The sequence below is a fragment of the Hemitrygon akajei genome, chromosome 1 (genome assembly GCF_048418815.1).
Source record: "Hemitrygon akajei chromosome 1, sHemAka1.3, whole genome shotgun sequence".
NCBI lineage: Eukaryota > Metazoa > Chordata > Chondrichthyes > Myliobatiformes > Dasyatidae > Hemitrygon > Hemitrygon akajei.
Window position 1 is genome coordinate 89,172,421 of NC_133124.1, and position 12,059 is coordinate 89,184,479.

Below are 12,059 nucleotides of genomic sequence, written 5' to 3' on the forward strand. Positions count from 1 at the left end.
AGGAGGTACCGAGGAAAATTGATGAGGCAGAGAGGTATATGTGGCTCACATACATAGACTTAAGCAAAACTGTTGATGAGGTCCTACATGGTAGGCTGGTCCAGAACGCTAAAGCACTGTGGATCTGAGGAATGTTGGTTTGGTGATAGGAGGCGGGGGCTGTGGTAGAGTTATTTTCTCTGACTAGAAATGGTATACCATAGTGACTGGTGCCAGAGCCTTTGTTGTTTGTCTTATATATAAATGACTTGAAAATGAAAGTCGGTGGCCTGATTAGTGAGCTTGCAAATGACATGGAAATTGGTGGAGTCACAAATAGAGAAGAAGATTTTCTAAGGATACAAGGGGACATAGGTCAGTTTGGAAACTTAAGCAGAGCAGTGACCAGTGGAATTTAATTCAGATAAGTGTAAGTAGGGAACAGGAGCTGCAGCTCGATGACCTTCAGCTTATTAGGGAAAGTGAGGAGGTGATAGACAGGAGCTACAGGGAAGTTGTCATCCCAAGGCTACAGGGGACAGATAAATGGGTGACTGTCAAGAGAAAGAAGGGAAAACGTCAAATAGTGGAGAGCTGTCCTCCTCAACAATAAGCACTCCATCTTTAGTACTGTTGGGGATAGATCTACCTGGGGGAAGCAACAGTGACCGTGCCTCTGGCACTGAGTCGAGTCCTGTGGCTCAGAAGGGTGGAGAACTAAAGAGGAAGGCAGCCGTAAGAGGTGACTCTATAGTGAGGAGCACAGATAGGCAATTCTGTGGATGTGAAAAAGAAACATAGATGGTGGTTTGCCTCCTGGGTGCCAGAGTCCACCTTGTTTCTGAAAACATCTGCAGTATCCTGTAAAGGGAGGGTTAGCAACCAGAAGTTGTGGTACATTTTGGTACCAATAACGTAGGGAGGAGGTCCTGAAAACAGAATACAGGGAGCTAGGAAAGAAGTTGAGAAGCAGGACCTCAAGGATTGTAATTTCAGAATTTCTACCTGTGTCATGTGACAGTGACAGTAGGGATTGGGGTAGCAGATAAATGTGTGGCTGAAGAATTGGAGCGGGGGCAGGTATTCAGATTTCTGGATCATTGTAACCTATTCTGGGGCAGGTGTGACCTGTACAAATGGGGCGGGTTGCACTTGAATCTGAGGCGGACCAATATCCTTGCGGGCAGATTTGTTGAAGCTGTTGGGAGTGGTTTAAACTAATACGACAGGGGTATGGGAACCAGTATGATAGAAATGAGGATGAGCCAACAGGTTTACAAGTAGATAGTGGATGTAACAGGAATATAAGGGAAGATAAGCCAATAACTGGGTACAAATGCAGGCAGTGCAAAGAGTTAAATCGACCCACAGTGGCAAAATTCATAAGGGCGAAGAATACAAAACTTGAAGCTGCTGTATTTAAATGCACGTAGTATTCAGAATAACGAGAATGAACTTGTGTATTTACATATTGGTCAGTATGATGTTGTGGGCATCACTGAGTCGTGGCTGAAAGTAGATCATAGTTGGGAGCTTAGTATTAAAGGACATACTTTGTATTGAAAGGACAGGCAGGAAGGTATAGGCTGTGGTGTGGCTCGTTTCATAAGAGATGAAATTGCATCTTTAGAAAGAGGTGACATAGAGAATGTCAAATCGTTGTGGATGGAGTTAAGAAACAGCAACTGTTTAAAAAAAAACCATTATGGGAATCATATATAGGCCTCCAAATAGTAGCCAAGGTGTGGGGTTGAGATTGAAAAGGGAGCTGGAAAAGGCATTTTAAAAGGGTAATGTCACAATTGAATTGGGGGACTTCAATGTGCAAGGGGATTGGGGAAATCAGGTTGGTATTAGTTCACAAGAGAAGGAATTTGTTGAATGCTTACGAGATACAAGATGGCTTCTTAGAGCAACTTGTATTTGAGCCTACTTGGGGAAAGATTACCTTAGATTGGGTATTGTGTAATAATCTAGATTTTATTAGGTAGCTTAAGGTAAAGGAACCCTTAGAAGGCAGTGATCATAATATGATTGAATTCATACAGCAATTTAAGAGGGAGAAGCATAACTTGCATGTATCGGTATCGCAATGGAAAAAAAAAAGAATTATAGATGCATGAGAGAGGAGCTTGCCCAGGTGGATTGGAGGGGAATGCTAACAGGGCAGAGCAGAGGAGGCTGAAATTTCTGGGAATAGTTCACAAGGTGCAGGATAGATATGTTCCACAGAACACGTTCTCAGATGGCAGGGTAGGCAACTGTGACTGACAAGGGAAGTTAGGGACTGCAAAAAAGCCATGGGAAGGGCATATAATGTAGTAACAGTGAGTGGGAATTCGGATGATTTGGAAGTTTTTAAAATCCAATAAAAGGCAACTAAAAAGCCATAAGAAGGGAAAGGATGAAATATGAGGGCAAACTAGCCAATAATATAAAGCAGGATACTGAAAGCTTTTTCTGTTACATAAAGAATAAAAGGGAGGTGAGAGTTGATATTGCACCATTAGAAAATTATACTAGTGGGGTAGTAATGGTGGATGAACTAAGTAAGTACTTTACGTCAGTCTTCGCTGTGGAAGAGAATAGCAGTGTGCCAGAGGTCCGTTAGTGTCATGGAGCAGGAATGAGTACCATTGCTATTACTAAGGAAAAAGTGCGAGGCAAACTCAAAGGACTTAAAGTGTATAAGTCACCTGGGCCAGATGGACTACATCCCAGAGTCCTGTGAGAGGCTGCTGAAGAGATTGCAGATGCATTGGACATGATCTTTCAAGAATCACTTGATTATGTCATGGTTCTAGAGGAATGTAACTTTGCAAAAGTCACTCCACTTTTTAAGTAGGGAGGAAGACAAAAGAAAGGAAATTATAGGCCAGCTAGCCTAGCCTCAGTCCATTATTAAGGATGAGGTTTTGGGATACTTGGAGACTAAAGATAAAGTAAGTCAAAGTCAGCATGGCTTCTTGCCTGACAAACTGGTTAGAGTTCTTCAAGGAAGTAACAAATAGGGTGGACAAAGGAGAGGAAGCGAATGCCATTACTTGGATTTTCAGAAGGCATTTGATAAGGTGCCACACATGAGGCTGCTTAACAAGATAAAATTCTATGGCATTACAGGAAAGATACTGGCATGCATAGAGGAATGGTTGACAGATAGGTGCAGTGAGTGGGAATAAAGGGGGCCTTGTTGGCTGCCAATGACTAGTGGTGTTCCTCAGGGGTCAGTATTGGGACCGCTATTTTACGCATTGTTTATCAATAATTAATACAATGGAATTGATGGCTTTGCGGCAAAGTTTGTGGATGATACGAAGATAGGTGGAGGGGTAGGTAGTGCTGAGGAAGCAATTAAGTTGCAAAAGGACTTAGACAAATTGGAAGAAAGGGCAAAAAAGTGGCAGATGGAATACAGTGTTGGGAAATGTATGATAATGCATTTTGGTATAAGGAACAAAAGTGCACATTACAGGGAGAAAATTCAAACATCAGAGGTGCAAAGGGACTTAACAGTCCCCATGCAAGACTCCCAGAAGGTTAATTTATAGGTCCAGTCTGTGGTAAAGAAGGCAAATGCAATGTTGGCATTCATTTCAAGGTGAAATTGAATATAAAAGCAAGGAGATAATACTGACCCTTTACGTGACAACAGCACATGGAGTATTGTCAACAGTTTTGGGCCCCATATCTCAGAAAGGATGTGCTGTCATTGGAGAGAGTCCAGAGGAGGTTCGTGATGATTCCAGGAATGAAGGGACTAACATTATGAGGCCTGTATTCACTGGAATTTTAAAGAATGCGGGACTGATCTCATTGAAACATATCAAGTGTTGAAAGGACTAGATACAATGGAATTGATGGCTGTGGGGAGGATGTTTCCTATTGTGTGAGTGTCCAGAACCAGAGGGCACAGCCGCAAAATTGAGGGGCGACCTTTAGAACAGAGGTAAGGAGGAATGCTTTTAACCAGAGAGTAGTGAATCTGTGGGATGCTCTGCCACAGACTGCTGTGGAGGCCAAGTCCATGGGTATATTTAAAGTGAAAATCGATAGTTTCCTGATTGGCAAGGGTATCAAAGGTTATGGTGAAGAGACAAGCGTCTGGGTTTGAGCGGGGCCTTCTGCTCCTATGTCCTATGGTCTTATAGTCGAATATGCATGTTGACATGTTAAACCCAGTAAATGACAAGGAATTTAGGGGTGTTGATGTAGAGAGTGACCTTGGGGTGCAAGTTCATAGTTTACTGAAATTGAAGAGACAGGTGGGTAGAGCAGTGAATAAGGCACCTGGTATGTTTGTCTTCAATGGCTAAGGCATTGAGTTTAAGTGATAGGATATCATGTCACACTGTATAAGTATTGTGTACAGTTCTGGTCATCACCAGAATGTGATAGTATTAGAGTATAGAAGAGATTAATAAGGATGATGTTTAGAATGGAGGAATCTAGCAACAAGGAGAGATTAGATAGAAGTAGTTTATTCCCACTGGAATGAAGAAGGCTTAGGGGTAACCATATAGAGGTCAATAAAGTTATAAGAGGCATAAATAGGGCAGATAGTAAAAGCCTTTTATCTAGAGTAGGGAACCTACAACTAGAACACATAACTTTACGAATGGATATATTCAGAAGAGATCTGAGGGGTAAGTATTACCACACAGAATGGTGGTTATATGCAACGAACTCTCAAAGAAGATGATAGAGGCAGATCTACACCTCAAAACCCAAAAATACAACTGCAGATGCTGTGGATCAAAGAATACGAACACAACGCTGGAAGAACTCAGCAGGTCAGGCAGCATCCGTGAGAAAAGAGTAGCCAACATTTCGGGCCGAGACCCTTCATCAGGAATGGGGGGGGAAAGAGAGGACCGAAGCCCAGTAATAGAGATAGGGGAGGGGGTAGGGCCTAGAGGCGAAGAGACGGAGAGAGGTGGAGATAACGGAGGGTGGGCAGTGAGCGAGGGTCTCACTGAACTCCCGTCGAAGAGAAGATTTGAACTTCTTCAGGGTAGGCATACCTCGAAGAGATTTATTTGAACTTCTTCAGGGTAGGCGGGTGATGCCCTCACCTGTATCTCCTCCACTTCCCGCACATCACCCCTCAACCCATCCTCCCGTCACCACAACAGGGACAGGGTTCCCCTTATCCTCACTTACCACCCCACCAGCCTCCGGATCCAACATATTATCCTCCGCAACTTCCGCCACCTTCAACAGGACCCCACCACCCAGCACATCTTTCCCTCCCTACCCCTCTCAGCTTTTCGCAGGGATCATTCCCTCCATGACTACCTGGTCCACACGTCCCTCCCCACAGAACTCCCACCTGGAACTTACCCCTGCAAGTGCAAATGCTACACCTGTCCCTACACCTCCCCCCTTACCACCATTCCGGGCCCCAGACAGTCCTTCCAGGTGAGGCAACACTTCACCTGTGAGTCTACTGGAGTCGTCTATTGCATCCGGTGCTCCCGGTGCGGCCTCCTCTACATCGGTGAGACCTGACGCAGATTGGGGGACCGCTTCGTTGAGCACCTACAACACAATAGACAGGACTTCCTGGTTGCCACCCACTTCAACTCTGCCTCTCATTCCCATCTAGATATGTCCATACATGGCCTCCTCTACTGCCATGATGAGGCCAAACTCAGGTTGGAGGAGCAACACCTCATCTACCGTCTGGGTAGCCTCCAGCCTGGTGGTATGAACATTGAATTCTCCAATTTCCGGTAATTCCCTCCCCCTCCCTCTTCCCCTATCCCAGGTCTCTCTCTGCCTCTCTCCCCTTTCAACTTTCTGCTTCTTTATCTCTACAGTTCTTTCATGCTTATCCCCTCCCCCTCCCCCCTTTATCTTTCCTCTGATTGGTTTTCCACCTGGTGCCTCTAGGCCCTACCCCCTCCCCTATCTCTTATTACTGGGCTTCGGTCCTCTCTTCACCCCCCCATTCCTGATGAAGGGTCTCAGCCCGAAACGTTGGGTACTCTTTTCTCACGGATGCTGCCTGGCCTGCTGAGTTCTTCCAGCGTTTTGTTCGTATTCTTAGATCTACACCTCATATCTTTAAAGGGCGTTTAGGCTGATACCTGGATAGGAAAGGAGAATAAGGATACAGTCTCTTTACAGGTGAATGGCATCATGATTAGCATGTACAAGTTGATCCAAAAGGGCCCCTTTCTCTGCTATACAGTACGATTTTATTCAGATCAGGAACAAATTAGATAGCTTTTGGCAAAGACAATTTAAGCCTAATGGCTTCTCTCTGAGCTTCATGATTCCTTAAAAAAAACATAGTTTTCAAATCCCTCCCATATCTATCTCTCTATCTAGCTATCTCTCTTGCTATTTCTGTCCTCTCCTACAGCCCTCTGCATTATCTGAATTTCTTTCCATCTGCCTCTTGAGGATCTTAAATTTCATCCTCTCCAATATCACTTCAACTGTTGAAGCCCTTCGCTTGATAACTCCCCAAAATCTCCACCCCTCTACTTTCCAATCTTAGTTAAGTCTTTTTTGACTGATATTTTGGCCACCTGACCTGAAGTGACTTCATGCTGCTTTAATTTCATTAGCCCTCCTGTGAGGAACCTTGGGTCACCTTGCTGATGTGTTTGCAATTGTACTATTATACAATCATTAAGCCATTTCACAATTGCAAGATATTGTTAGAATAAAAAAAATGAACTTTCCAAGTACACTAGTTAGTTAATAATAAACAAAAAGGCATATGTCGACTGTTATTTTTGCCACATCTTTGAGTACTTCGCACGAAGCAAATGGCTTTAAATAAAATAACAGCTTAGGCTTATAAAGTGCCTTGTCAAGTCTCTGAAGGATATCTAAAATCACTTTCCATAGACTTAATTGCTTTGAAATGCATTTAATGGTATCTCAAAGCAAACTTCTTCAATTTTTTTTTATTACGATTAGTTCCCATTCACTGATCTGTAAAGTAAAATCCATTTTCTCGTACTTAATCATTTGAAGCTCTAATTATGAAAGTAAGCAACTTTGAAACTATTGAAAATTAGAACAAGTCATATCAATTGCATTCAGAAACATCACACAGAGAAGGCCAGTGGAATCACCAATTCTATCCCTGTACCCCTTGATCTCTGTGTTGATCTTTTCTATCAGTGTAAAGTATAGCAGCTGAGACGAGGAAATGATCTGTGTAATTGGGGGACGTTCCAGTATATTATGGCAGGGTTCCTGTATTCCCAGTATACAAGCGTCATCATTTTCACAATGCAGGAATACTCCACTCACTCGCTGATACAGGCAATAGTGAGTATGTGTCGAATCAGCGCGTCTGTCCTGCAAAGGCAGGACTAGTGGCATTGTGCTAATTACAGAAGAAAGGCCAGAGTCTTGATATTACTTCACCAGAAACCTAAAAATAGTTAAAAATGGTGATTGTGTCAGTCATAACTCATGATATCTGTTATAGCAGTATAAACACCTATATTCTGCTCGTTTCAATCGGTCAACATTTCTACCTACATTTTTTTCTTGTTTCATATTTTTTCCTGTTTTTTTCCCCACCGTCTCTAATTTTCCTTTATATTTTCGGAGTTATTTTGTTCCTTCTTCCTCTTCCCAGCCCCTGTGAGTGAGTGTTTTGTCCACCTGAGAGTGACGATGGAGGGAAGTTCAGCAGGTTTGAATGAGCACTTGCAGTGTGACTCAAAATGAAGCACCTCTACCATTGTATCCACTTGGTTACTTCCTAGAGAGTTCAAAGTATGTTTATTATCAAACTATGTATGCATTATACAACCTTGAAATTCATCTCCTAACCGGCAGTCACTAAAGAGGCACCCAAAAAAATACTCCATATATATATGGAGAGAGAGAGAGAAAGAAAAAGACTGCCCAATCTTCAGAGAATAAAAAAAATCGTGCCCATTAAAAAATAAAAGAATAGAATAACCCATAAAAAGACTGTCGAACACCTGATGTGCAATGAAAAGTACATCATGCAAAACAGTAGCCACAAGTGAATAGTGTTTCTGAACTGAGAAGAGAGTCCTATAGTTCACCACAGAGTCAAGTAAACGTCGTGGAGCAGCAATCTGAACCAGCCCATACCTCGCATCAGGTTCTGACACACTGGCCTTTTCAATCTGGCCCGGCGCAAAATTCTATCTGAACACTAGGTTCTGCTGCTTCGAGCAGTGATCTGAATCGACCTGCCCATCGCCTCAGGCCTCGACACCCTGACCTTTTCAATCTGATGTGGTGATTAAATCTCCGACCATCACTACACACTCTAGCCAGCAGCCGTGGGTGACTGCGGAGGTGTGTGCGCTGCTGAGGACTCGTGACTCCGCCTTCGGAGCAGGCAACAAGGCAGCCCTAACAACAGCAAGGACCGAATTGTCCTGGGTCATCAGAGAGGCAAAGTGTGCACATGCCCAGCGAATCCACAGCCACTTCCAGGACAGTGGCGACACGCGGCACATGTGGAAGGGCATTCAGGACATCACCAACTACAGGACAACATCACCTGACTGTGTGGGTGATGCCTCCCTCCCAGATGCGCTGAATAACTTCTGCGCTCATTTCGAGTTGAAAAATGACGTGAGGAAGCCCACTCCTCTTCCCAAAGACCAGGTGCTGAGTCTCACCGTGGCCAATGTGAGGAAAACATTATGCAAGGTCAACCCACGAAAGGCTGCTGGACCAGACAATATTCCTGGCAAAGTGCTCAGAGGATGTGTAGACCAGCTGGCAGATGTTCTCACTGACATCTTCAACATCTCCCTTAGCAGCGCCATTGTTCCAATGTGCTTGTAGGCCACCACCATCGTCCCTGTGCTGAAAGTCTTCAGTGTCCTGCCTCAATGACTACTGTTCCGTTGCACTCACATCCATCATCATGAAGTGTTTCGAGAGGTTCGTCATGAGGCATATCAAGACCCTGCTGCCCCCCTCACTGGACCCCTTGCAGTTTGTGTACCGTCCCAACCGCTCAACAGATGATGCCATCGCCACCACCCTCCACTTGGCCCTCACCCACCTGGACAAAAAAGACACGTACGTTCGAATGCTGTTCATAGACTTCAGTTCAGCATTCAACACAATCGTTCCTCAACACCTGATTGGAAAGCTGAGCCTACTGGGCCTGAACACCTCCCTCTGTAACTGGATCCTAGACTTCCTGACTGGGAGATCTCAGTCAGTCCGGATCGGGAGCAGCATCTCCAACACCATCACACTGAGCACGGGGGCTCCCCAGGGCTGTGTGCTCCATCCACTGCTGTTCACTCTGCTGACCCATGACTGTGCTGCAACACACAGCTCGAATCACATCAAGTTTGCCAATGACATGTCTGTGGTGGGTCTCATCAGCAAGAACGACGAGTCAGCTTACAGAGAGGAGGTGCAGTGGCTAACAGACTGCTACAGAGCCAACAACCTGTCTCTGAATGTGAACAAAAGAGATGGTTGTTGACTTCAGGAGAGCATGGAGCGACCACTCTCCGCTGAACATTGACGGCTGCTCCGTTAAGGTGGTTAAGAGCACCAAATTTCTTGGTGTTCACCTGGTGGAAAAATCTCACCTGGTCTCTCAAAACCAGCTCCATAGCCAAGAAAGCCCAGCAGCGTCTCTACTTTCTGCAAAGGCCATCTCCCCCCATCCTCACCACATTCTACAGAGGATGTATCAAGAGCATCCTGAGCAGCTGCATCACCGCCTGGTCCGGGAATTGCACCGTCTCAGATCACAAGACCCTGCAGCGGATAGTGAGGTCAGCTGAGAAGATCATCGGGGTCTCTCTTCCCGCTATTATAGACATTTACACCACACGCTGCACCTGCAAAGCTAATGGTATTGTGAAGGACCCCACACACCCATCACACAAACTCTTCTCCCTCCTACCATCTGTGCAACAGTTTCTTTCCCCAAGCCATCAGACTCCTCAATACCCAAAGTCTGGACTGACATCTACATAATTTATTATTATATTGTAATTTGTCCTCTACTGTGCCTATTGTCTTGTTTATTAATTATTTTACTGCCCTGCACTGTTTTGTGCACTTTATGTAGTCCTGTGCAGGTCTGTAGTCTAGTGCAGTTTTTGTGTTTTACGTAGTCTAGTGTAGCCTGGTGCTGTCTCACATAGTCTAGTGTAGTTTTTGTGTTGTTTCATGTAGCACCAGGGTCCTGGAGGAACGTTTTGTTTTTACTGTGTACTGTACCAGTAGTTTATGGTCGAAATCACAATAAACTTGACTTGAAACGGGTTCTGCCGCTTGATTGCACCGGACCTCGCTGCCTCAATTCAGCCTGTAAATCACCGTCTAAACATTGTCGACAGATGGTTGGTATGCTCTGGGGTCTTAACCCCACAGCTTCGATTCGGCCTGTACCTGACCTTTCACCCTCTTGCATGCTCTCAGTATTGGGCTCGCAGCCTCACCCCACCTTGGTTCTGCCACATCGGATTGCCTCCAGGTCCAAAGGGAAGTCACAGACTATTACTTGTGATGATGGTTTGCCAGAAAAGGTGTGATTAACAAAGTAGTTAGCTGCTATTGTTGTTTTGTTAGCCACTAGCCTAAAGTCACTGAAGTTCACCAGCACCATCATCCAGAAGGGGAGGGATCTGCATCAAAGTCAGAGTCAGAATTAGGTTTATTATCACAGACATATGTCATGAAATTTGTCATCTTGTGGCAATACAGTGCAAAACAAATAAGTATTATGTCGAATAGATAATGAATAGTGTCAAAGAGGAATGGCAAAATAGTGTTCATGGACTGTTCAGAAATCTGATGGCAGAGGTGATCAAGCTGTTCTTAAAACATTGAGTGTGTCTCCTGTACCAACTGGCTGATGGTAGTAATGAGAAGAGGGCATGTTTCTAATGGTGAGTGTCCTCAGTAATGGATGCTACCTTCTTGAGGCACCACCTTTTGAAGATGTGCCTTTTGAAATACTGCAGGAGTTCCTGAGGTTACAGCAGGATCTCATTCCTGTGAACTGTTCATCGCCCGAACAGAATCAGAATCAAGTTTAATATCACTGGCATATATTGTGAAATCTGTTGTTTTGAGGCAGCAGTACATTGTGAAATCTGTTGTTTTGAGGCAGCAGTACATTGCAATGCATAATAATCAAGCGATAAATTGTAATAAGTAAATGTAAAAAAAATAGTGCAAAAAGATAGGGAAATGCTGAGGTCGTGTACATGGTTTCATTGTCCATTCAGAAATCTGATGGTGGGGGGAAGAAGCTGTTCCAGAATCATTGAGTGTGTGTCGTCAGGCTCCTGCACCACCTCCTTGATGGTAGTAATGAGATGAGGGTATGTCCTGTGTGATGGGGGTCCTTAATGATGGATGCTCCTTTTCGAGGCATCGCCTTTTGAAGGTGTCCCAGATGTAGGGGAGGCTAGTGCCCATGATGGAGCTGGCAGGTTTACAATTTTCTGCAGCTTTTTCTGATCCTGTGCAGTGGCCCCTCCATACCAGACAGTGGTGCAACCAGTTAAAATGCTCTCAATGGTACATCTGTAGAAATTTGCGAGTGTCTTTGGTGACATACCAATTCTCCTCAATCTCCTAATGAAACAGTATGGAAGTTGTGAATTACAGCTCCAAACTGAGTTCCCACATGGTGGAAGATGCCCGCAGTTCCACAACAGCCAATATAAACTTTCACCCTTATGTTCTAAAATCTCTCTGCTCCTTCATTTCTACCTTGACATTGTGTTGCCATATTCTAAATGAAAATCACAAGGATTAAATAATTCTGTTGCTGACTTCATTAATGGAGGTACTGGGGGTGTTCCTACCTTCCACACAGCTCATGGTGTGAACAGGCAGAACTAGATGATTGGTGTAGTATCTAAACAAAGGATTTTCTAACTATTCCTTCAACATCTGCAGGCATTTCTTAGCATTGTGATGATTGATGGACGTATTGAAGTGTACATTAACACTGGAGATGGAGTCAGCACAAGGAGACTCGTTGCCAAGGCCCCATCCGGAACATACAGTGATGGGCAGGAACACTCCGTCATACTCAGAAGGAACAGGAGGTGTGTATTGGCATGAATGTAACTGGC

The 12,059-nt window shown here is 44.4% G+C and overlaps 1 protein-coding gene across 1 annotated transcript in view; it reads left to right on the forward strand.

Annotated features, from left to right (window-relative positions):
- Nucleotides 1–12,059, forward strand: part of lama1 (laminin, alpha 1) — a 346,216-nt gene that overhangs the window by 296,948 nt on the left and 37,209 nt on the right. Inside the window, exon 54 of the mRNA XM_073047634.1 lies at nucleotides 11,881–12,032. Within this exon, the coding sequence (XP_072903735.1) occupies nucleotides 11,881–12,032 (152 nt within the window). The remainder of the gene's footprint in view (nucleotides 1–11,880; nucleotides 12,033–12,059) is intronic.